Genomic DNA, 26,753 nt, shown 5'->3' on the forward strand with positions numbered 1-26,753 from the left:
ACTTAGCATTTATTAATACCAGCAACCTTTCTACAACAGTCACCATGCTCTAATTAAGTGCTTCCTGGAGTTCAGCTCTGCCCAAATAAAATGATGAGACCACAAAGGGAAGCAATGTTTTGGGGAAGAAAATCTGGACTTATCAGGTGAATTCCCAGAGTTCTTGCTCTCCTACCTAGGGCTTCAAAAGATACACATTGGAGATGGAGGTGAGGACAGGTTAAAAGACCAAGACATAAATGAGCACAGGGCAGGCAGAAGAGGTCAAGAGGATGCAAACTAACAGCCAGAAAAAATTAAGAAGAACAGCAGAGCTTGTTTTAGTTTGGATTTTTTTTTTTTTTTTGCTTTGTTTTTTAAAAGCCAGATCGGAAAAAAGTTGGTTGATTGATAATTGTTCTCTATATACAAAGAGAAACGAATTGACATGACTATGTTGGGGTCATTGTGTCCAACTTTGGATGATCAGACTAATAGGAATTTGAAGGCTCTACCATATTTTGGGCTCAAATAGTCCACATAAACATTGGGAATGGAAATGTCCCTAAATTTGAATATTTCACATTTATTTTATGCTATTGCAATTCTGCTTTGCCCATAAAGTGCTTTTGATGTGGGCACACTATGCTAGATGTTCCTGTGCCAGTCTCTCATGTCTCAAATTGGTTTCAGAGTTCTTCAGAGAGACTTTGAGAGAGTCCTTGTATCACTTCTTCTGACCTCCATGTGAGCTCTTGCTTCATGTGAGTTCCATCAGAATTACTCCCTATGAAACAGGGTTTAAATATTGGAAATTTAATTCAAGAAAGGACCTCATTGTCCGGTATCTTATTTTGCCAGGTGATTTCCAGACTTTTTGTAAGACAATTCAAATAGAAGCAATTTTGTTTCCTAGCATGAAGCTAGGTGATTGAAAGGGGGCAGCTAGAAACAAACCCCTGAACTGAGACATGGATCTAAGCATACTGATCCTGGAAGTCTGTCCAATGGGAGTTTCCCACTTAAAAAAGAAATTTTTACTGAAGACAAGCAAATTGAGGTGCCAATAGACAATCCTCTGGGAAATAGATTAAGCAATTGGGATAACCTACCAAAATATAAGGGCAAAAGCAAAAAGAAAACGATTAAATACTGTTGTTTTGTATGGGGAAATAAGAATATAGGAATGGAATCATATGGCCACTGAAGATTAAGTGTGTCGCCTGTGATATTTGAGAGAATTTATTGTTACAGAAATCAGAAATTCAGTACCCAGAACATAGAATGTTTTTTTTTATTATAGCTTTTTATTTACAAGATATATGCATGGGTAATTTTTCAGCATTGACCTTTGCAAAACCTTTTTTTTGAATTTTTCCCCTCCTTCCCCCTCTCCCCTCCCCCAAATGGCAAGTAGACCAATAATGTTAAATATGTTAAAGTATATGTTGAATACAATATATGTATACATATCATACAGTTATTTTGCTGCACAAGTCCTTATAGTCCTCACTTTGCTGATATTGTTTGTGCTTAGTCTCTATATTTGTGAAGAGGCCATATCCTTTTCTGAGGGATCCCTCCTACACTATGGGGGTTTCCTCAGCCTTTTTACTCCTCTTTACACCCTTTGTCTGGCTAGCCCCTATTCCTTGGTTGCCTCAATAGAATAACTCCGCCAACTATTAATAAAGACCATAGCCTCGACCTTCAACCTTTCTAACTGTTGGATTTGTGAAGGGCCTGCACAGCTGAGTCGATGGCTTTGGGTGCCAATTCCTCTGAGTCCAACCTGGTTCCTCAGTCATAGAATTGTAGTATATAATAGAACTGGATTCTGGTCCAAGCAAGAGAAACAGTCTTGGCCATTAGCAATTCAGCAGAAGGGAGTCTGCTGTCTGAATCAGACTGGTTGAAGTATAGAATTAGGAGTAAGTGAATGTGAGTGAACTTTTACTTGGAGACCCCATTGGAAGAAGAGAGACTCCCTAATTGAGCTATTGATTGGACCAAATATGTTGGGAGGTGGAGTTCAGAGGGAATTGTGTGTCAGAATGGTTGAAAAGTGCCTTGTACATATACCGGATTCTATCGACCACATACCAACCAAAGTTGCCAGCTTAAGGCTAACCAAATTGGAGACTGTAGTGAGGATAGTATGGAAGATAATCTGTGGTACTGCATAAATCAGAATAGTACTTAGCCTGGAATAAGAAAAAAAAAAAACTAAATTAAGATGATAGTGGGAAAATGAGAAAAAGGAAAAAAAATGTTCAAAGGCTTTTGGAGGATCAATATAGAACTGATTATTGAACATCTTGTAAAGGGACAAGACAAACAAAACACGTATAATTGATTATGGAAGGAGGAACCACAGTGATGGTGATGTAACTCCATCTTTATGGTAGGAGGACTACTAGGCCCTAGTGACTTACACTATTACCAGACACTTTATGGAGAAAAGTTATTTCACAAAGATGCTCCAGCTCTAAAGGGTCATTATTAGATATGTGGGCTAACCGCTAATATACATGTCCCAGTAAATTGGACAGGAAGTGGTTATATTGGTCTGGTCAGACCCAAGTTCTTTTTTCTTCCAGACTCAGGAAACTGTTCAGTATTTGAGTGTTCAATCGTATGATAGCCTGGAAAGGGAAAAGTGAAATCTGTACACTTCCATTACACAAACTGGGGATGCAAATGGCTGGGGAAATACCTGGCCACCTGAATTATCCAAACTTATGGTCCAGCAACCTGGGGAGGGGGCCTGAGGCTACAGAACCCCCATTTACATGTTGAACTGGATAGACTCCAAACCATTGTGGAGATTATAACTAACCAAACAGCCAGAGCACTAGATCAGTTAGCTGACCAAGCCACCCAGACTAGAGAAGCAATTTTACAGTGCAGACTAGTTTGGACTATTTATTAGTTGAGAAGGGAGGGGCATGTGGGAAACTGAATCTAACTAGTTGTTGGATCAAAATTGATGATAATGGACAAATAGTGAAAGAAATTATCAAGGATATTAGGAAACTGGCTCATGTTCCAGTGCAAACTTGGAACTCTTCTTTTAACACCCCGTGGTAGTTCTGATTTAATGGGAGTTGGTGGAAACAAATTCTCTGATTCACCTTGATGGCCTTGAGTGGAATCATTTTACTACCCATCTGCTTACCCTGCTTAATTCAGTTAATAATCCAAGTAGCCCAAAATAGCCTTAACAAGATGGTGACTGTCACTTCCAACCAAAAAGGATGTTAATCTTGAAGGACAAAGGTAGATTCTCCTCAACACCATGGGGCAAGAGGATCCTGAGGGTACCAACAGTGTGAATTAATCTTACAAAAATAGGAAGAAATCTCATCGAAATAAAGAGGGACTGAATGGAAAATGTTATATTTCTTCAAAAGACCAATTATAAATTAACTAAGCTATGGGATCAAGTTTCTGTTTTCTCCTGCCTTTTCTCACTGGCAAATAGTTCCTAGGAGATGGGGAGGGGGAGCTAGTCTGGGAGAGTGTAGAGCAAATTGACTCAGCCCTTATCTCTTATACATTGAAAGCACATGTCTCAGGGTCAGTAAAAGGAATGCTTTTCTTTAAATTTGAATCTATGGGCTTCTTCCCCATTTGCTGTAGTTTTTGCACTTAGAATGTAAGGTCACAGTCTCAGTTAATGATGATGAGTTGGGGGAGATGAGAGAGTCAATATTGTGTCAGGGAAACTATATATTGGCCCTTCTGTCTGTTCTCAGAGCCCTCACTTTCACCCTTCTATATGGTAAGAGTGACTGCCCACTTCTCATGAGAATCGAATAAACTTTCTCCTTGCACCTTGAGAGATCTCTGAGATTTATTGGGTGAATTACATACCACACAGTACCATAATGAAGAAGTGTTGGGAGTAGCTAGGTGGCTCAATGGATAGAGCACCAGCCCTGAAGTCAGGAGGACTTGGTTCAAATTTGACTTCAGACGCTTAACACTTCCTGATTGAGTGACCCTGGGCAAGTCATTTAATCCCTATTGCCTCAGGGGAAAAAAGAAGTGTTGGGAAACCCTTCCTGTAAAAATGGGGTCTTAGTTAAGACAAAGGAAAAGGGAGCCTATAATATGGACATACATAGAGGAGATGGCATCTGCACAGCTGGAAGACCCAGACTCCAGTGAGTGACAGACTGAGATGCTCCCCTGGTGTTCTGCTTCAGTGAAACCACAAATAACAGAGTCCAACAAACGAATGGGCAGAGTAGTCGTGCCTGACACATGTGTGTCTCTGTCCTTTGAGTCCATCCCTTCTCTGTCAGGAGGTGGGTAACTCTCTCCTAAGTCTCAAGCTGTTCTAGGCTTGCCCTGGATCACCTCCCCTGGAATCCTGCTTTCCCTCCTGGGCGCCCCATGGCAGAATGGCCTGAAGGTGGCTGGTGTGCAGGCAGAGGGAGGCAGCCAGGATGGGGAAAGGGCCAGAGGCCAGAGACAGGAAGGTTGTCTAAAGGAACCAGGGGAGGCTGAGCTTGAGAGAGGACCAAGATGGGGCTTGTAGTATCTGCCTGCAAACATTCAAGGGGATGTGACAAGGATGGGGGTGGGACTTGTCTGGTACTAAAGCACAGAAAGGTGAGTAAAGGTGGAAATATTCAGACCTGCCAAGTTTAGAGTCAAATACAGACTTCCTGGCAATGAGAACTATATAGAAGTGTAATTGATGATCCAGTATTGGAGCTACTTATGATGATGATGATAATAATAATAGCTAACATTCCTAGAATGCTTACTTCAAGGCACACTGCTAAGCTCTTTATGTTTATTATCCCACTTGATCCTTACAACCACCTTGGGAAGGAGATATTATTATGGTTCCTATTTTAACATAATAAAAGTAAAACAAAGGTGAAGTGACTAAACCAGCATCACACAGCTAGAAAATGTCTGAGACTGGATTTGAATCCAGGTCTTCTTGACAATATGGCTCTAATTATTGTAGTGAGCTTCTCTAACCCAGCCTGAGCAACAATTCTGTTTCCAAATCCCCATAAATCCTATCTATCCCATAGATAGTCCCCCTGTACTGGAAGTCTTCAAACAAAGAATATAAGAATACCTGTGGGGATTTGGAAACAGAATCCGGGTTAGAGAAGCCCACCTTTGGGTGTCATCCACTGATTTGTTTTGTGATACTCCATGATTCTTGGCTAAAAAAGAAAACAAGGGCAGAACTCTCACAACCTCAGCCTCTTTCTCTGAGACCTAGAAACCTCCCCCTGAGACAGCCTAGACAAGCTGTCCCCATCCCAGCTGAGGGGTAGGAGATGCCTCTGGGCATTGATGCTTTCTAAGCAGCTGCTGGGCAGATTTTTGTTCCGGGATGTATCACTGTGGGGATATAGTTATACCACAGTAATAGACTGCAGCATGCTCGCCCTCCATGTTGCTGATTATGAGGGAGAAATTGCTCCCAGACCCACTGCCACTGAACCTGGCAACATGTTTGCTTGCTTATTAATAAGGAGTCGAGGGGCCTGGCCTGGTTTCTGTTGATACCAGTGTAGAATGGTACCAATGTTCTGACTGGTTCTGCAGGACATGGTGACTCTCTCTCCTGGAGAAGCAGCCAGGGAGGCTGGAGACTGGGTCAGCACAATGGCCCCTCAGGCATCTGGAATCACAAACACGAGAGAAATAGTGAGAACAGTCCCAGGCCATATTCCCAGGAGGAGAAATCTCTCTGACTGTGGTGAATTAAACCTTTGGGGGTTGGATTCTGCCCCCATGGTTTCAGTGCAGGGCCATATTTTCTCTCTGAACTCCAGAATCCCACCCCTTCCCAGTTCTGCCCAGAGGGACAAAAGACAGCCTTGTCTCTGCTCTTCCTCCCTCACCTGGGATCCAGAACAACAGGAGAAAGAGCATCTGAGCCTGGGACCCCATCTCCATGTGCCTGAGCTCTGAGTTGCCCAGCACCTGCCTCCCCAGTGGCCTTTTTATAGCCGCTCTCAGCAGGGAGCTTCCTGGGCTGGGAGTGAACCATGCAAAACAGCCCAGGGAGGGAGGCTTCTGCTCAGAGGCAGGTCCAGGGATCTCCTCTCCTGGCTAGTTCTCCTGAGCTGTATTAGCATAATAGTCCCCTTCTGGGGCCCTGAGATAGGGATAGTCCAGTGGGTTTAGAACCTTCTCTCTCCCATGAGTCTTGAATACCTCAGAGATACCAAGAAAGCTCAGGAGCAGAATGGGATCAGTCTGGAAGAGATTCACATATGTGGACAGTGACTTCAAGAAGGTTATTCTCCCTTCTAGACTGAAGCACCTGCCCATCACTCATGATTCTTATCATACTCTTCACTAACTCAGAGTGATTGCCATGACTGATCATCAGAGAGAAATTTGTAGGCATCGAGTCAGTAAAATGGAACAGAGTAATTTTCTAGTGTTGATATAAAAATTCTGTTGGAGAGTTTCCCTAACTGCCCCAGGTACTGAAGGCGATCCCTGCTAAGTCCTTGGAAATGGAAAATTGTTCAGCATCTGAAACTGATATGATTTGATTAGAAAATATTATCATAACGAAGAGGAATTCACATCACTTTATTGCTCTACTTGGAGAACTACAAGTTTTTCTAAACAATCGGCAGCAGAAATCTCCAATAGGTGACATCTCCCCTTTGTCTGTGAGCTTCTGGGGAGAAGGAACCAGCTGACTATTTCCCCTGTATCTCTAGCCCTTACCATAGGTTTTGGCCATAATAAGTGCCTAATCAGTATTGTTCAATTAATTAATTTATTCATTCATTGAAATGGCAGCACATGAAATTAATCTTGAGCTAAGGGAAAATTATTTTTCCTTCTTGTCTGGTCCATACAGATGAAATTGAACCTTTCTTCCTTTGTGTTATATTCTGTTGATTTACTTTACTGAAGAATATAACAAGTACTAAAAAAGTAAGAGGGAATAGTTCAATAAAAACCAACAAGTAAATAAACAGAATATAATACAAAGGGAGAAAGGTTCAGTTTCTCAACTCTTCTCTCAGGTCAAGCTTGGTCCTTGCAGGTTTGAAACATTTAGTTTTGTTTTGATATTTTCATTTTCATTGCACTCCTTCTATGTCTTGTTTTCATAATGCTTTGAGAAGTCAATGGAGAGGCATGTGACAGACAAGAACTAATAGAAACAAAGAACTCTTAAGAAGGGGTAAAATAAAGCACATTGGAACATTGGAAGAAGAAAAGGGAACAAGTGTTGGATGATCTATAGTCTTCACTGTGACTGATGATGTCCAGATCAATGGAGAAGGGCCCCATTAGCTTGGGTGAAGCTCTCCCAGAGAACTTAGAAGGATATGACAAAAGGAGTCTGAGATGGCATCTACACAACTGGAAGGCCCAGACTCCAGTGAGTCTCTGACAGACTGTGATGCTTTCCTGGTGTTCTGCCTCAGTGAAACCACAAATAAACAGTCTAACAAACTGAATCCGCAGAGTAGTCGTGCCTGACACATGTGTGTCTCTGTCCTTTGTGTCCATCCCTTCTTTGTCAGAAGGTGGGTAACTCCCTCCTAAGTCCCAAGCTGTTCTAGGCTTGCCCTGGGCAGAGCTTCCCTAGAATCCTGCTTTCCTTCCTGGGTGCCCCATGGCAGAATGGCCTGAAGGTGGCTGGCGTCCAGGCAGAGGGAGGCAGCCAGGATGGGGAAAGGGCCAGAGACCAAGAGCTAAGAAGGTTATCTGAAGGAACCAGTGGCACTTAGCTTGGGGGCATACATGTAGTAACAGCCTGGAAGCATTCAAAGGGCTGTGACAAGAATGGGGGTGAGACATGTTCTGTCTGCTACCAAAGCCCAGAAAGGTAAGCAAAGGGGGAAGATGCAGAGAGGCTTAACTTAGACTTAAGTACAGATTCTTTGGCAATGAGAAGGGTAATTGATGACCCAGTCCTGGAGGGAGTAATGATGATGATGGCAATAATAATAGTTAACATTCCTAGAGTGCTTACTTCAAGGCACAATGCTAAGATCTTTATAAATATTATCTCACTTGATTCTCACAACCACCCTAGGATGAAGGTGTTATTATGGTTCCCATTTTAACAGAAAATAAAATTGAAACAAAGGTGAAGTGACTAAGCATCACACAGCTAGAAAGTGTCTGAGCTTGTCTGAGTTTGAATTCAGGTCTTTCTGACAATACAGCTCTATCTATTGCACCATCTACCTCCCTTGGCAATTATTCCCCCTGCACTGGAAGTCTTCAGACAAGGCTTTAAGAACATGTGGTAGGGATTTGGAAACAGAATTGTTGCTCAGGTTAGAGTTAGAGAAATCCACCTTTGGATGTCATCCACTTATTTATTTTGTGTCACTTTGTGATTCTTGGCTGGACAAGAAATCAAGATCAGAACTCTCACAGTCCAGGCAGCTTATTCTGAGCCATCCCAGACAAGCTGCCCCCATCCCAGCTGAGAGGAAGAAGACACCCCTGGGACACTGATACCTCCTTCAGCAGCTGCTTGGCAGGTTTTTGTTCGGGACTGTATCACTGTGGGAGCATAGTTATAGCCATACTGACAGTAATAGACTGCAGCATCCTCAGCCTCCACTTTGCTGATTGTGAGGGAGAAATCTGTCCCAGAGCCACTGCCACTGAACCGGGCAGGGACCCCAGACTGCAGGGTGGTTGCAAAACTAATGAGGAGCCGAGGGGTCTGGCCTGGTTTCTGTTGGTACCAGTGTAGGTTGGTGCCAATGCTCTGACTGACCTTGCAGGCCATGGTGATTCTCTCTCCTGGAGATGCAGCCAAGGAGGCTGGAGACTGGGTCACCACAATGGCCCCTCGGGCATCTGGAATCAGAAACATAAGAGAAATAGTTTCTGACTCTCAGAATCCCACCCTTTCCCAGTTCTGTCCAGAGGGACAAAAGACAGGCCTGTCTCTGCTCTTCCTCACTCACCTGGGATCCAGAACAACAGGAGAAAGAGCATCTGAGCCTGGGACCCCATCTCCATGTGCCTGAGTTCTGAGCTGCCCAGCACCTGCCTCCCCAGCTGCCTTTTTATAGCTGCTCTCAGCAGGGAGCCTCCTGTGCCATGCAAAGCAGTCCAGGAAGAGAGGCTTCTGTTCAGAGGTAGGTCCCAGTGGTCTTATCTCCAGATAAGTCTAGAACCCTGAGTTGCATTAGTGTAGCAGTCCCCTTCTGAGATCCTGCAATGGAGATATTCCAATGGGTTCATTGGACCTACTCTATCCCATGGGTCTTGAATACTTCGGAGATACCAAGAAAGCTCAGGACCAGATGGGGACCCTTCTGGAAGAGATTCACATATGTGGTCAGTGACTTCAAGGGGGTTATTCTCCCTTCTAGCCTGAAGCACCTGCCCATCACTCATGATTCTTACCATACTCTTCACTAACTCAGAGAGATTGCCATGACTGTCTGATCATCAGGGAGAAATTTGTAGGCATCGAGTCAGTAAAATGGAACAGAGTAATTTTCTAGTGTTGATGTAAAAATTCTGTTGGAGAGCTTCCCTAACTGCCCCAGCTACTGAAGGAGATCCCTGCTAAGTCCTTAGAAATAGAAAATTGTTCAGCATCTGAAACTGATATGATTTGAATAGAAGAAATTACCTTAATGAAGAATAATTCACATCACTTTATTGCTCTACTTGGAGAACTACTAGGCCTTTCTAAACAATCTGCTGCAGAAATCTCCAGTAGGCGACTTCTCTCTTCTTTGTTTGTGAACTCCTAGGGAGAAAGTACTATGTTACTATTTCCATTGTACCTCTTACCATAGGTTTTGCCCACAATAAATGCCTAATCAGTATTGTTTAATCAGGCAATTAATTAATTAATTCATTGAAATGGCAGTATAAGAAACTAAGGTTTGGATGGGCCCCTATACACTAAGGGAAACTCATTTTTCCTACTTATTTGGTCCATACAGATGATCTGGGAACTTTGAGTTATGAATTCCCATGCAAATAGAGTAGCCACAGTATCCTTTAAAAGGCACCTGAAGGGCACTAAATGGTACAGGGTCTCAAGCATCGGCCCTCCAGTCAAGATGCCTGGAGTTCAGATGTGCCAGCAGCTATTTATTAACCATGTAATCCTGGACAAATCCCTTCTACCAGACTGCCTCAGAAAATTGCTAACTAAACAAACAACCTCCCCCCTTCACAACTTAGAATTGGATATAAAAGTGAAAGGATATTTCTTTCCTGTAGGCCACAATGTTCCCAATAAATCAGCCCATTCCCCTTCCTTGTACCCTCAGGGGTCACTGGGGCAGGATCATGGCTGTGTTTAGCAGCTGTCCCCCATTGCTCCTCCCCATCACTATGTCCTGTCTCTGTCCCCACCTTGCACATGGCCAATCCCTGTCACAGGCAGTAAGTGTCACTGTCCTGCAGCTTTTCTGCCCTCCATGTCCTGTAGGTGGTTCCTCTCCTGCTTCAAGATCAGATCTATTGCACTACTGGATATTGGGAAGAAGAGTGAGGTTGCATTTACAGATGAAATATGTGTCCCCAGACAAGAGAGTTTCCATTTTTTAAAACCTTCCCTTGTCAACCAATCCTGACAAGGAATTGCCAGGTAATGCAGTGGTTAACACACTGGACCTGGAAGCAGAAGGGTCTGAATTCAAATGTAGCCTCCAACACTTAGTAGTTGTGAAATCCTGGCCAAGTCTCATATCCTCTCTCTATTTAAGCTTCCTCTTCTCTAATTGGGACAAAGAAAAAATATCACCTATCTCTCAGTGTGATTATGTGAATGAAATGCTAATATTTTAAAAACACTTTCCTAATGTTAAAGCACTATATAAATTCCATTTCTATGGCACATAAAACAACAAACTCCATATAATGAATATTTAATTTATTTTTTCTGATAATTTTTTTTAATAATAAGTCCCTTCTAAAGTCATACTGACTCTCAGCTAGATGACTATTATCCAGATGAAGGATCAGCCTATTATGGAGGACTCTGGCAAGAATTTTGCCAACAGCAACTAAGAGAGAGACCCCCCCCCCCTGTTTTAAATAAATAGATAAATATATTTTTAAAAGACTTAGGAGCTGGCCATGATAAGCACTAAATAAAGCACAAAAAGAAGATATTGATCATATTTTCATAGACTAGAAATTATTCCTTACTGATGTAAGACCCATTCCTGTATCAGTTTTTTGAATGGTTAGACTAATGTATTTGTTTAAGCAAAGGTGAGAGGGGAGACATACATTTAAAACAATTCTGTTGAGGAGATGTCCATCAATTGGGGAATGGAAACATCTCCTTTAATCTGGCTGAGCAAACATTTCTCTGAGCCTGAGGCCCTTTAACCTAAGATTGAGAGAGGGGAGGAGAGGCCAGTCCTTTGTACATTTCACTCCCTCCTTTTTATGTTCATAGTTGTGATTTATCTGAGGCCAACTGGGAATAAGCCATCTTGAGAGCGAAAAGTTTCAGGGTCTGTATGCGATCCTGAATGTAAGAGACAAGGCACTTTCTTATGCAGGGAGCTATGAGGAGGAGGAGAAGGAACAAGAGGACTGGGCCTGTAACTCCCAAGGTGGGTGGTTATTCAGTCATAGAGTGACTGATTGAAGCCTCATGACTGGCTGCCCGGTCATCTAACTATTTACACAGGGAAGCAAGAGATTCCCTAATGACACCTAACCAATCTGCATAGAAGCAACAAGATTCATCCAGTGCCATGCACAGACCCTTTGCTTTAGCAACAGCAGATCTAACCCATGGTGGTTCTGTCACACAACCTCTGCCAGGGAGTCCACTGACTTTCCTAGATAAGTAAGGAGACTCTCTAGGGTCCTAATGTTTGCATTGACCTGAGAGTTAAGAAGGTAAATGTAATGCCAGAGAAACCGAGGCAAGATAGAGCTCAGAGAGCTCCCAACATTCTATTAATTGGAGAGTTTGATTGACTGGACAGAACTCTCATCTCAAAGTATCTAGTGGTGAATGTCAGTTCTCAATGACATGTGTACACACACATGGCTCAACTACAGGGATAGACCAAGGCAGGGGCAAGGGTAGAACATTGAAAGTGGCAACAGACTATCGATCTGGTTCTGACAGTGTGGTGGAAGACACTGGACATTCTGATAGGAACCAGGAAGTCTGAACTCCCCCTTATCTTGAGTCTCACATTAACAATCTATAACTTTAGAGCAAGTGGCCCTCAGTCCTTAATGAACCAGAGGCGGGGAGGGGAGGGGGGATTGCAACTAAGGATCAGGCAGAACAGTTAAGGATACTTGAGACAGAATAATTTAGGGAAACCGAGGCAGAAGCAAATAGGGAAACTGAGTCAGGACAATTAAAGAGAACTGTGGCCCAACACTAGAAAAATGCAAGGACAAGTCTCTCCCTGATAACACCCAGAGTTAACAGCAGTACAAAGGCTCCCTGTTTCAAGCATGTCAGGTCCTCTATAGTTGAGACACCATCTCAGCCAGAGAATCCAGTTTGAGATGGACAGTTCACTGTGAGTTAGTGGTCTGCAGTCATTTGTGCACTTAACTCAGTCTCTGCTTACAGAGCAGCAGTACTCAAGGTCTCAAGGCCAATTCAAGGGGCAACCCTCTCTAGGGGAGAAGGGTGAGGCTTGAAGTAGCTTCACCTGTCCCCACCTAAAGGAACAAACAGGGCTGCAGAAAGGATCAGATTGCAGAGAAGATTATGCACAGTTAGACCATCAAGGCAGGCAACCTTTTGCCCAAACTTTTAGATGACTCATATCAAACTTCAAGGTAACTTTGAGATTGCTGAAGTATTATTTAAGGAACTGGGGTTACAGGACTGGAGAAACAGATCAGAGAGACTACCAGTCCCAAGTCAGGTGTCTGATTTCTAAAACTTTTCTAAGAAAATAATCCCCAGAACTGAGTCTGCCAGGGCAATTTTAACAGAATAAGAGATCCCAAAGCTAAAGCATAATCCAAATTCAATCTGAATTAGTGAGATAGGGAGTGGAGCAGAAGTGCCTATGGCAAAGTGAATAGGAGCTAGGGGTTCCCATTCTTTCAAGTATTTTGAGAAAAATATGCCAGTTTCCCCATTGTTCTATGTCTTCCTCCCCCACCCCCCTTTTTTTTTTCTCACGGAAAGGAATTATCAAATGATCATTCCACATATAAATCCCAAGAGTGAATCAAAATCCCTATATATAACAGACTAGTACAGTAGCATTTCCTAAAAACCCCTCAAATATAACAGCAATAATTACACAGTTTTAACAAATCCCATCCCGAATCTTAAACACACAGTAATAGATGATCCAGGCAAGGTTTAACAGTCAGTCATCAACTATTCCCAAAGTCCCTCATATCAGTCCAAAGTACACTAGATGCAAGGTCCAGTCCATGGTCTCATTTAAAAACTGCTCTAGGCTGAGAAATGGCAGGAGGTTCTCATTCCATGCAGAAGATAGGTGTATCATGTGGACAATCAAAGCTGATCAAAGCTGATCAAGGTTCCAGAAGCAAGTCAATATCTGCAATTTGACCAAAATCTAGAGCAAAAAAAAACACAAATCTAACAAATAAAGGTTAGATCAGTCTCAGATAGAAAGACTCGATTCACCAGACTGCTGCAAAGTATGAGGAGGCCAAATTTGATAGATTGGCCAGCAGCTTCCCATGTGAAGAGATGAGTTTGTTTTACAGGACACGCTGTAGTTTCAAGTCTCAACAGCAGTTAGGTTTTACAGACCTCTATTAATTGTCCTCTTATCATGTAGAAACCTTAAAAAAAAAACAAGATACAAATGACCAGGCTAAATACTTAGTTGCCCAAGCATTTAGAATTCAATGATTATATATAATCAGACTGAAAATAGCAAGGTATGACATAATTGAATTGCATTAACAATTTCCATTGACCATTGTTCTGATCATAGAGATCAGTTACAGGAGCAAAAATTGCAACATAACTATAATATAACATAAGCAGTCAAAATTCAACCTTCAGCACATACTGAATAAAATAGCTTTAACCCAGTTTTATTCTAATCAGTTGTCTCGCTAACTGTCAGAGGGTGGAGCCTTATAACTCCCAAACAGCATTTACTAATTAACTATAAGCCCAAGGAATTTTTACCTCCAATAACCAATTCCATTAATCCAATTTCTGATAAATCCTAAACAGATATTTACCCTAACCTTATAGTAATAACAGTAAGAAATTCGGCCCAGTAAGTTCACAACTCAAACAATTATCATATCCAAGTAGATGTTTCATAAGTGAACATTACACATACAAATCAATTTGCTTTTAAAATACCCAATACATAGAAAAATATCCCAAATTGCATATTGTCCATAACAGAAACATTTTCAAAAGGACAAAGAAAAAAAACTATCATTTTCAGTGGCCCTTTAAATAACCTCAGGATGACATAATACAATCAACTTGAACTTATACAGAATGTCCAAATACCACATAAGAGAATCTGAAAGATTCTTAAAAATAGCAATTAAACTTTTAGGAATAATCCTATCAAAAAATGGATCACATTTATGACCATATTCCTCAAACAAGAAAAACTATCATGTATCAATTAACAAATAGTCAATTAATCTAAAAGTAAGCCTGTCCTAAAAATCACAGTTTGCTGTCCTCGCAGTAATTAAATAAGAAAAAAAAACTGGCAGGAACACACTCAGGGGGGTGAGGGGGAGAGGATTCCATGTGGCCACCCTTCCCCTACTCCTGCACCTCTGGGCAAAAGATTCCTTCAGGTTCTCCACTCATTTTTGCATGAATGATAAGATTTCATACATTTTTCTGGGTTGGCTCATTGAATATTCATGTTTGGCTTATACTGGATGGCATCCGTTTGGGAATCTGTGCTAGGATTTCAAAGTATATAAAGCAGGAAGGAAAGAGACAGTCTTCTGTAGTGGGAAAAAAGCTGGTCTTAGAGCCAGAAAGACCTGAGTTGTTGTTGTTTTTAAACAAGCATTTATTAAATGCTTACTATGTGGTAGGCACTGTGCTTTAAAAATATTCTCTATTTGATCCTAACATCCCTGGGAAGTATATTCCTTTATTATCTCCATTTTTCAGAATGAGAAATCTGATACATATTTGTCCAGGGTCACCAGATAATTAGCTTCTCTATCAAAATTTAAACTCAGGTCTTCCTGACTGTGCTAACTGCCTTTAGGCAATGTGACCCAAAGCAAGTCATTTATAAATTTTCTTTTTCTTTTTTTTTTTTTTCAATTCCTTCTCAAGATTTAGCCCATCAGTGTATTTACTTTCTCCCAATATCAAGTTTCTTTCCAAATCCACCAGTTTCCCAACTTTTCCCAACAACTTTCCTAACTAACGGAAAGCAGTGAAGGGTGGGTGAGTTAAATCTTTACCTTGGAAGACAAAGGATCCTTTCCCCATTTCTCCCTTCCCCACCTCTTCTTTCTGCTGCCAAAAGACCTTTCTCTTACTTTCTAAAACCATGAAAACCTTTAATTGCTCCTACAAGTCAATGCTTCCTAAACCACCTGCATTCCTCTTTACTTTTCCCTTCAAAACCTGTAAGATTCATACTATAGTGAATAGCCACTATAACCACACTCTCTCACAAAACCCACACATGTCCAGCAGAGCTGGATTTAAAGTATGACTTATGTTAATAAAAAAAACTCAATATGTTTCAGAAGGTAATCAACTCTGAAGCAAACTAAATACAGGGTTTTTACAAAAGTTTTTTTTCTTTCTGCCAGTGTTAGTCTGACAGAAACTAGCATCTCTCTTATCTGTCTAGGCCTGTAGAGCTTTTATGGCCCAGCCAAGGCTGTTTGAATTTTATCGTTCTTTCCCTTCTTAGTTAGTAATAAAGGTATTAATATTCAAACAAATTCCAAGATCTTATACTCAGAATAAACAAATCTAGGATGCAAAGGCTATAGCAAAATCATTTCTCACAATTTTCAGAATCATCCCAAAGTTCTTAATCAAATTTCTTTCCTTCCTGAGTTTCGATCAGATAAGGTTTTATTTCCCTGTACTCTAGCAGGCTCTGAAAACTGCTTTTAGGAAAAACTTTCCTGTCAGTTTAAAATAGCCAAGTTCTATTTACTTACAAATTAGTACATTAGGTTAAAAAGTTTAAAATCACAAACAAATTTTCAAATAACCAATTCCCAAATTTCTTAATCATTGTTCTTAAAACTTAACAGAGCTTCTAAATCAGCAAAACAGACTAGGGGCTTTTTCCAGGACCTCTGCCCCTGGAGAGAAGTTTGTTTCACCTTGAAAATTCTTCCCTTCCAGAATCCAAAGGGAGCTTCTATAAACTTCTAAGCTCGTTTAGTGCATTTCTCTGCCTTCACAGAGAATGCCTAGATATTCCATTCAAACTTTTCTTTAAATGTTAGCACACTGCTCTTCTATATATATATTTTAACTTTCCAAACTTTCAAATCCCTTTCAATCTATTTTTTTTTTTATTTCTTCCCTTCTCTTTCTTTTTCCTCTTTTCCCCACAAGACTGCTACAATCAGCCAGAGACAGAGAGAGGGAGAGAGAAAGATTTTTCAAACTTCTTTCCTTGCCTGAGCCACTCTTGAAAGAATTTTTGATATTTTCTAAGCCTGTAACACAGAGACTGAATTCTTATCTCTTACAAGCTTGCTAACTTTTAACACAGAACAAAATACAAAGCAAACAAACATACACACACAGACACACTTAGAGCTCTATTTTCATCTTTTACATTATTTTTTAAATCCTGTTGCTTTTGCTTATGAATTAGTGCAACAGATTAAAAGTTAGAAATCACAATTTTATACTAAGCACAGCTGCAACGTTGTTCTTAAAATTTTTAACAAAGCTTTTCAACCAACAAAACAGACAGACAAATCACAGAACATACACAAGGCAAAGACGACATCCAACAGGACAGACTAGTCTCACACAAACAGAACCAGATTAGAACCCTCACATGGCATCCCATGAAGGGTCAGCAAGGGTGTCTGTCAATGCTGCGTCCAGCTAGGTCCCTTGCCACAAATACAGGAGTACTCACCAGACCAGGCAGTTGGCTGCAAGATAGTTAGGCAGCTGCAGGAGCCCTTCAAAATCTTATTAACCAGAACTGGCTTTTAGAATGCTTTATGCCAATTTTGGACTGAATTCTAAATTTGGGTCTCACTCAAATTTGGGTCTGTAGAAAGAAATTACTGAATACTAGGGGCTGAGGAAGGTCTCTCAGTGGCCACCCGCTAGGATCCATAATATCCTTCACCCTCCAGGGAGAGGAGGCCTTCAGACCGAGCCAAAGGCTTATCTTGGTAGGACCTCCAAGTGAAATAGCCCAGGCAATAAAATTCAAAACAGCCATGGTGGTTCATAATTTAGAGACAATTTATTTTACCGGCCTAGATGGCCTGCATGATCGGGATGGACCTCCGGTAGAGTTCTGTCTCAAACTGAAGTAGGGACAGCCTTATAAGCATTCTTGTTCACCCTTGCTGTCACATTTTTACTTTAAACAGTGACTCGACTTTACAAGAAGAAAAATACAATGACAGATGTTTAACATAGTTTATAGGTTGAGCAGGCAATTTGAAGTGCAAAACACCTTGTTTAATCTAGTTGAGCAGACATTTCTCTGCAGGCCTGAGGCTCTTTAACCTAAGATTGAGGGAGGGGAAGGGAGGCCTGTCCTTTGTCCATTTCACTATCTTTAGAGAAATACTGGCCTTTTTTCTCATTCAAATTTTTCTCCTTTGTGTCTTTAGGATTTCATCCTGAGCATCTCCCAAGCATCCTAGGATCACATCCTCTGTAGAAATTTAGTCCATGTTATTCTAGCTATCAAACTATCTAATTTAGACCCTAGATTTTGGGAAAACATCTTTCAAAGTACTCAAATAAGAGATAGAAAGAAGCTCAGCAGCCACTTTGACCCAAGCTTTCATAATGTTCCTATCTTTTCTCCTTTTGAGTTATTCCTGCTTGGATGTTCATTATTCTACTCTCTTCCTTTACTTTTAGTTCCCCGATATCAAGACGCTATTTGATTTTTTGTTACTTCCTTGCATTATTTCCTACAGGACTAAACTCAGATTAGCAGAATAAGTTTTTCTTGGTCCTCAGATTCTTGTTTTCCAAGATCTATGCTTTTTCCAAGAAGTTGCTAGGTCCTGTGTGATATCAATGCATTTGTTGTGGCTTGAAATGCTTCTTTTCTGGAGTTTTGCCACAGTTTTTTTTTTTTTTTTTTTTTCATATTTATGATATGAGATTCCTGGTACTTTACCTTATCTTGTAAATCCGAATATATTCATGAAGGGAACAAAATGAATCTTCAGTGGAATCACAGAATTATGAAATATTTTGGATGAAGAGACCCAATTGAGTAGAAATTCAATGATTAAACTTATGAGAAGTACTGTACAAATCCCAAAACATTTTATGAATTCTAATTTTACTTATTATTATTATTAAACCTTGATAGTGTCCTAGACTAAACTACTTCATAATCCTAAATGCAGTAATCTATCTACCATGAAATCCAGCCAATTGAGTTTTCTTTAAAATACACTTTCTACAAACAGTTGCTGTTACAACTGTTACAACAACTACAACTAACAGGATTAGGAGCTGTGTTGACCTAACAGGGGAAGAAAAGAACTAGCAGCCCAGAAACAACTTGATGTGGCTTCAATGAAGCAAAAAAAAAAAAAAAAAAATCCATGTTGGGGAATAAGGAAAGCTTTGAATTCCAAACAGAAATATTGGTGTTTGATACTGGCAGCCATAAGGAACCATGGGAATTAATTTGAGTAGGAAGGGTGACAGTTAGATTTGAATTTTAGAAAAAAAAATCTGTGTTAACTGAATGGAGGATGCTTAGAGAGAAGAGAGGAGGGAGGCAGGTAACAGCCCCAGCAGCTCTGGCCATTATGCAGACCTGAGGGGATCAGGACCTGCACCAGGAGGGTGATAGTGTGTCAGAGGAGGAGTGGGCACATCTGAGAGATGTTGCAAAGGGAAAATTGAGAGCTTTTGGCAACCACTTAGATGTGGGATATGGGGAAGCAGTGAGTACTAGGGAGGAGTCCATAATAACTCCTAGCTTAGAGTCTTAGGGAATTCAAAGATAGCTGTTGTCTTCCACTGCCCAAGGAAAAGTAGTGGAGGGGAAGGTTGAGAGAGAAATTTCTATTTTGGACATGTTGGGTTTAAGAGGGCTTCAGAACTTCTCATTAAGACTGACAGGCAATTTAGGATGCCAGCTTGGAGGGTGTTAGAGAGACTGGGGCCAGAGAAGTAGATTTGTGAATTGTCAGCAATGTGATGATAATTAAATCCAGTGGAGCTAATGATGTCACCAATGAAGTGGTTATTGAGGGAGAGGAGAAGAGGGGCCAGTACAGAACCCTGAGAGGAACCCACAGTTAAAGGGCATGATCTGAGTAAGCACCCAGCAAAGATGAGGGAGAAAACTGACCAACATATTGACTAAAGCAATCATGTCTTCTGAGGAGCAATGATGAAGTATGCTATCCACCTCTTGGAAGAGTAATGATGGGCACAAGGAATAGAGACTTATATTTCAGAGCACAGTTGATGAAATTCATTGTGTTAGACTCTGTTTTTATTTTACAATGTTATTTTTTTTCCCTTTCATTTTTTCTCTTTTAGTTGATGATGGATAGAGAGAAATCGCAATAGTAAAGGAAAAATTAGGGGGGATAACATTTTTTAAAAAATGCTCTGAAGAGAATAGAAGGCATTTGAGAAGGGAATTTATAAAGATAGGACATAAAGAAAATGAAATTTATGATTCATCATATGGAAATTCAGAGTTTTATGTCGAGTACAATTTTTGTGTGTTCTATTGGAAGTTTTGGAAATTATCTTTCATTTTTTCCCTCACTTGTAATGGTATATATGCAAATTATATATATATATATATATATATATATATATATATATATATATATATATATATATATATATATATACACGCACACAAATATATATATATGTGTGTGTGTATGTTTTTCTATATTTAAAGGGGTATAACACATTGCAAAAAAAATGTAGAAAGTAAATGTTTAATAAAAATCAAAAAGTAAATCAACACAACATAATACAAATTGGGTAAGAGCAAATTTCTCAGCTTCTCTCCCAGCTCAAAATTGATCATTGCAGGATTGAGGTATTTGGGTTGGTTGCTACATTTTTATTTGCATTTACATCATGTGAGTGCTTATATATCCTGCTTTCTAATGGTGCTTCCAAACATCTGTGAGAGGCATATGGTAAAGAAGAAGTAATGCAAAAAAAAAAAAAAAAGAATTCTCAAGAAAGGGTAAAATAAAGTCCAACACCCAAATGTGGCAGTTGGCAAGAGAATGGGACAACTGTTGGATGCACCACATGATGCATTATATCCTGATGATATCCAGAACAATGGACAGGGCCACACTCCTTTGGATGGAGATCTCCACATGAACTTAGGAAGGATGTAAGAAAGGGAATCTCATGAAATGGTCATGCATGGGTGAGTTGGCATCTGCACAGCTGGAAGGCCCAGACTCCAGTGAGTGTGTCCACAGACTGTGATGCTCTCCTGATATTCTTCTTCAGTGAAACTACAAATAAACCGAGTCCAACAAACTGAATCGCAGAGTATCTGTGTTTGATGTGTGTGTCTCTGGCCACTGTGTCTGTCCTTTCTGTCAGGAGGTCACTAAGTCCCTCCTAGGTCCCAAGCTGTTCTAGGCTTGTCCTGTTCAGAGCTCTGCTGGAAAACCACTTTCCCTCCTTTGTGCCCCACTGGAGAAGATGCAGAGAGGCTGACTTTAGACTTAGCCTAAAAACAGTCTCCCTGGCAATGAGAACTAGATCGAATGTAATGCTCCAGTACTGGAAGCATTAATAATAAAATGGCTAACATTCCCACAGTGCTTACTAAGTGCCAATCACTTGATCCTCACAAGCGCCCCCCTAGGCAGCTGCTATTGTGATCCCCATTTTACAGATAAGAAAATTGAAAAAAAAAAAAAAAGGTTAAGTGACTTGCCCAGCATCATAAAATGAAGAAGTGATTTGCTCTGATCTCAGGCCTTCCTGACCACCTTCCTGACTTTGTCTACTGCTCCTCTGGTAGCTAGTCTTCCTGTGTTGGAGGTTTCCTAGCAAAGGTTATAAGAGCTTTTCAAAAGATTTGAGGGGGGTCATTCTCCAATTGATAAATGGTCAAAGGATATGAACAGAAAATTTTCAGATGATGAAATTGAAACTATTACCACTCATATGAAAGAGTGTTCCAAATCACTATTGATCAGAGAAATGCAAATTAAGACAACTCTGAGATACCACTACACACCTATCAGATTGGCTAAAATGACAGGAAAAAATAATGATGAATGTTGGAGGGGATACGGGAAAACTGGGACACTGATGAATTATTGGTGGAATTGTGATTGAATCCAGCCATTCTGGAGAGCAATCTGGAATTATTCCCAAAAAGTTATCAAACTGTGCACACCCTTTGATCCAGCAGTGTCTCTATTGGGCTTATATCCCAAAGAGATACTAAAGAAGGGAAAGGGACCTGTATGTGCCAAAATGTTTGTGGCAGCCCTGTTTGTAGTGGCTAGAAACTGGAAACTGAGTGGATGCCCATCAATTGGAGAATGGTGGGTAAATTGTGGTATATGAATGTTATGGAATATTATTGTTCTGTAAGAAATGACCAGCAGGATGAATACAGAGAGATTTGGAGAGACTTACATGAACTGGTACTAAGTGAAATGAGCAGAACCAGGAGATCATTATATACCTCAACAGAGATACTGTATGAAGATGTATTCTGATGGAAGTGGATTTCTTTGACAAAGAGACCTAATTCAGTTTCAGTTGATCAGTGATGGACAGAAGCAGCTACACCCAAAGAAAGAATACTAGGAAATGAATGTAAACTGTTTGCATTTTTGTTCTTCTTCCCGGGTTATTTATACCTTCTAAGTCCAATTCTCCCTGAGCAACAAGAGAACTGTTTGGTTCTGCACACATATATTGTATCCAAGATCTATTGTAACCTATTTAACATGTATAGGACTGCTTGCCATCTGGGGGAGGGGGTAGAGGGAGGAAGGGGAAAAATTGGGACAGAAGTGAGTGCAAGGGATAATATTGTAAAAAAATTACCCTGGCATGGGTTCTGTCAATAAAAAGTTATTTAAAAAAAGATTTGAGGGGGCTCTTGATTGGGTGATTTGGTAGAGAAAATTATTTTTAGGGTGTAACCTAATAATTTAGATTTTTTTCACTCCTTTGTAAGTGTCTGGGAAAGAAAACCGAGGTAAGAATTCCTCACAGAACCAGAATCTTCCTCTGAGACCCAGAAACCTCCCCTCGAGGCAGCCCAGACAAACTGCCCCCATCCCAGCTGAGGGGAAGGAGATGCCCCTGGGGCAATGATACCTCCCTCAGCAGCTGCTAGGCAGGTTTTTGTTCCGGGCTGTATCACTGTGGGAGGCCAGCTATAGTCCTGCTGACAGTGATAGACTGCAGCGTCCTCAGCCTCCACTTTGTTGATTGTGAGGGAGAAATCTGTGCCAGACCCACTGCCACTGAACCGGGCAGGGACCCCAGTATGCAGCCTGGTTGCTGCATAAATTAGGAGCTTGGGGGCCTCTCCTGGCTTCTGTTGGTACCAATCGAATTCTGTACCAGCATTTGAACTAGTCTTACAATTAATGGTGACCCTCTCTCCTGGAGACACTGACAAAAATTCAGGAGACTGAGTCACCACAATAGCACCCCTGGAACCTGGAATAAAAAAAAAAAAAGATAGAACATAATCCATATGATTTCATTGTTCTGGACTTCCAATTCAGAATGATCAAGCACAGGGAATGGACCAAATCTTCTTCCTCTCTCCCAATGTCCCCTAGAACATCTCAGAAATGGTCAAATAGAGTAAGGGATCTCTCACCTGAGATCCAGAGCAACAGAGAGAAGAGGAGCTGAGCCTGGGACCCCATCTCCTCCCTTGGCCTTAGATTCTGCTGAACTGAGACCTCACCCTGATCTGGCATTTATTTGGGTCTAAGTAAATGGGGTCGTCCCTGGGGAAACATGCAAATCAGCAGAAGTAGGCAGGGGGAAGTAGAAAGGCAGAATGATCTTGAGAGGTTGCTTGTCAAGCATCAGAAGTATCACTAAGTTCAAGTCACAAAAGAAATTATAGTTCTGTCTATTCCCCAAGAGAATGGTGTCAGGCCAAAGTTCCCTATGACTGTGTTTTGATTAAGACATGAAATACAATGTTATCCATGTTTTGCTATAATTTTTCTTAGTTGCATTTTTAAACTTTTATTCATTTTGAACTTTAATACATAAAGAAAAAAAAGGAACATTTCCAAATACAGAGGATAGCATAAAAAGACAGCTTAAAAAGCCATAAATTTCTTATTTTACAATTTTCTTTTATTGGACAATGTAATATGTATAGCACATTGTTTTCAAAGCTATCTTTTTTCTGCATTTTCTTCTAAGTTTTGTACTTTGCACCTTATATTTTTTCTTGCTCCTTCCCTGCTTCACTCTGAATAAGATTGTCATTAAACATAATTAGGTTTATGTAAGTCAGTGGTCCTCAAAGTGTAGTCCAATGAATTGTTGGGGTCTCTGAAACCCTTTCAGAGGGTCTACAAATTCAAAATTATTTTTTTTCTAATATAGCAAATAGCTATAAATATAACCCATGTGAACAAAAACTCTTTGAGCAGATCCTAGATAGTTTTTTAATAACATGAAGATGCTGAGAACAAAAGTTTGAGAACCACTGATGTAAGCATATATATTGATCTATGACAAACTAGTCTATACATATTTATATTTTTCAGTTCTTACTCAGGATGTAAAGCCCTTTGTAGTTGATGTAAGTATTTATAATACTCAACATGTCTCAGCTGTGGAAAGTTGGTCTTAGAATGCTATTGCTGTTATAGTAGACAGTGTTCTCTTGATTCTTGTCAATTCTCTCTTCATAGTTTCATACAAGTCTTTCCATATTTTTTGTCCTGATCATTTATCACAATTTATTCAGACATCCCCCAGTTGATGGGTATCTTCTCAACTTTCAATTCTTTGGAACCACAAAGAGAGCTGTTCTATGCAAGTTCTTTTCCTTTTCCTCTAAGTACCTTGGTAAACATATCTAAGAGAGTTATGGTTGGTTCAAAAGGTGTATATAGTTTTATGAATTATTGGGACTAATTCTAGATTACAAAATTGTTGGATTGTTTTGTAGTTTCACCAATAGTAAATCAGTGTCTCAATTTGTTGACATTCAATCCAAAACTTGTCATTTTCCCTTCAATCATGTTAACCATTATAATCAGTGACTAGTAATATCTCAATTGTTTTAACTTGTATTTCTCTAGTCAGTCATCATTTAGAGCATTTCTATGTAACTATTTATAGTTTGACTATCAATTGGGGAATTACTTGTATTCTTACGCCTTTCCCCCCCGCTCCCCCCCCCCCCGAGTCAATTGGGGTTAAGTGACTTGCCCAGGATCACACAGCTAGGAAGTGACTTCAGGGCTGGTGCTCTACCCACTGCACCAACTAGCTACCCTTCTTATAGTTGCTTTAAAAAAAAAACTATAGATAATATTTATTGGCTAGAATTATAGAATGGATCTTAAGTTATTCATCTGTAAAATTAAGAAGTTGTATCAGTTATCCCTAACTATACTTAAAAAGAAAAAAGGAAAACATCGCTATGTGCACAGCAGACATTAGGACAGGATTCAATACAAAACAATAACTTTTCATTATCAGAAAACCTATATAATAAATATTACATATTTCTTCAAAGCAGTCTGCATTTTCTTTGCTTTCTTGTTGATTTTCTTTTGTTCTATGCTGTGTACTTTTTACTTTATTTGCCCCTCTCTTTCCCCACTCCTCTAAAGAAGGTTACAATTAAACACAGATATCTATAAACATACACACACATACTCATACACATTCATACACATATTTAAGGCCAAAATATGATTATTTCCCCCTGTCATCTGTTTCTCAGAGACTTGGTAGCATCTTCCTTCATAGGTCAAACTTTTCCTATGTTTATAAATTAACCAGCTCATTATTTCTTACACAATAGCAGTATTCTAACCCAATCACATTCTGAGAGATTGTCCATGAAAGTTTTTTCCCCCAATTTTCTACAGTCCTTTTATGCTTGACTACATTGGTTTTATTTCTACTACAATACTGTAACTTAAAACAAAACTATCCTTTTTAGACTTTGAAATGGATTGAAGTATTTCTCAGTATTGTCACATGATCCTTGTTTCCAGAACTGGGACCTTGGGGAGATCATTTGATCTCTGAGGAAGGAACTTTGAACCTGGAGATACAGGAAGTTGAAGGAAGTGACATGAGCTGTGAGAGGCAGCCAACATTGGTGACCATTGGTCAAGGATGGTTACGTCCTTTTAGTTTCTGATGAGAAGGTTGCAGTCCTTTGCTTTTAAACTCTGGACAAGCAGGAGGCTGGTCAGATCCCAGGAGCACATGGTGAGAGTTGGGATGGCTCTCAGGTGTGTCTGGGCCTCTTCCACAAGAGATTAAATAAATGCTCTCTCTTTGTACCTGATGATGTCTATTGTTTATTAGTTAATTGGGAAGGGACACCCAACTTGTCCCATACAACTTCAACAAAGATCTCCCTTATAATGTAGTTTATGGTTTATACTGCTAAATTGATTTCCTTTACATCTTTTTTCCTGGCTTCTTTGAAGTTCCTGATGTTGTAATGCCAGAGAACCTGAGCAAGATAAAGATTAGAGAGTATTTAATAATTTATTTAATGGAGAGATTTACAGGGACCAAATGGATCCATGGTTTGGTCCCAGGGCTGAATGAGACTATGGTCTCCAAGAATTCAGCAGCAAATGTCAGATACAAAGATTCTTTTATAAGGTAACAAGAACAATGACAAGATGGGGGAGGTATCTGGATGGGGCTGACCAATGGGGGGAGGCACCCAGGATGATAGAATGGGAGATACTGGAGAAGATCCTGATATTCTAATGACATCTAAAATGGATAAAGACCTTTATCCCATTAAACATTAGGAGGGAATAATTATAGCCTGAAGTCTAAGATATAAGATCTTTATCCTAACATTAAGAGGGAATGGTTATAACCTGAGTCAGAGTAACTGAATAGGACAATTAAGGAAGCTGGGTCAGGACATTAAAAAGGAACTGTGGCACAACATTTCACTCTCTTTCTCTTCTAACTATTCATATCATTCAATTACCTTCCTCTAGAAGGTCTTAGCACCACAATTTTGACCAATCCTATCTTAAGTAAATAAACCAAATAAAAATCAAAATAAAGCTAGAACAATGCAAAGACTTATGGCAAGGACAAGTCTCTCTCTGATAACCCTGGAGTTAATCAGCAATACACAAAGCTCCTCATTGCAATCATGTCAGGTCCTCTGCAGTTGGGAAGTATATGGACAGTTCACTGTGAGTTAGGTCTGTGGTCATTTGTGCATTTGACTCAGACTCTGCTTACAGAACAGCAGGGCTCAAAACAGTTGTGCTGCCCATTCAGCGGGGCAGCCCACTCCAGGGGAGAAGGGTGAGGCTTGGAGTAACTCCACCTGTCCCCACCCAGAGGAACAGACAGGGTTACAGAAAGGATCAGATTTCTGAGCAGATTATGCAGTTAGACCAAGGCAGGCACACCCCAA

At 40.3% G+C, this 26,753-nt stretch overlaps 2 gene segments (V, D, J or C); both read right to left on the reverse strand.

Moving 5' to 3' along the window:
- LOC100935631 overlaps nt 1-26,753 on the reverse strand; it is an 824,790-nt gene that overhangs the window by 639,374 nt on the left and 158,663 nt on the right.
- LOC111718726 lies at nt 8,378-9,017 on the reverse strand. The segment is given in 2 exon segments: nt 8,378-8,814; nt 8,925-9,017. Coding segments are annotated over 2 exon segments (477 nt in total).

The sequence above is a fragment of the Sarcophilus harrisii genome, chromosome 2, assembly GCF_902635505.1.
Source record: "Sarcophilus harrisii chromosome 2, mSarHar1.11, whole genome shotgun sequence".
In the NCBI taxonomy this organism is placed as follows: Eukaryota; Metazoa; Chordata; class Mammalia; order Dasyuromorphia; family Dasyuridae; genus Sarcophilus; species Sarcophilus harrisii.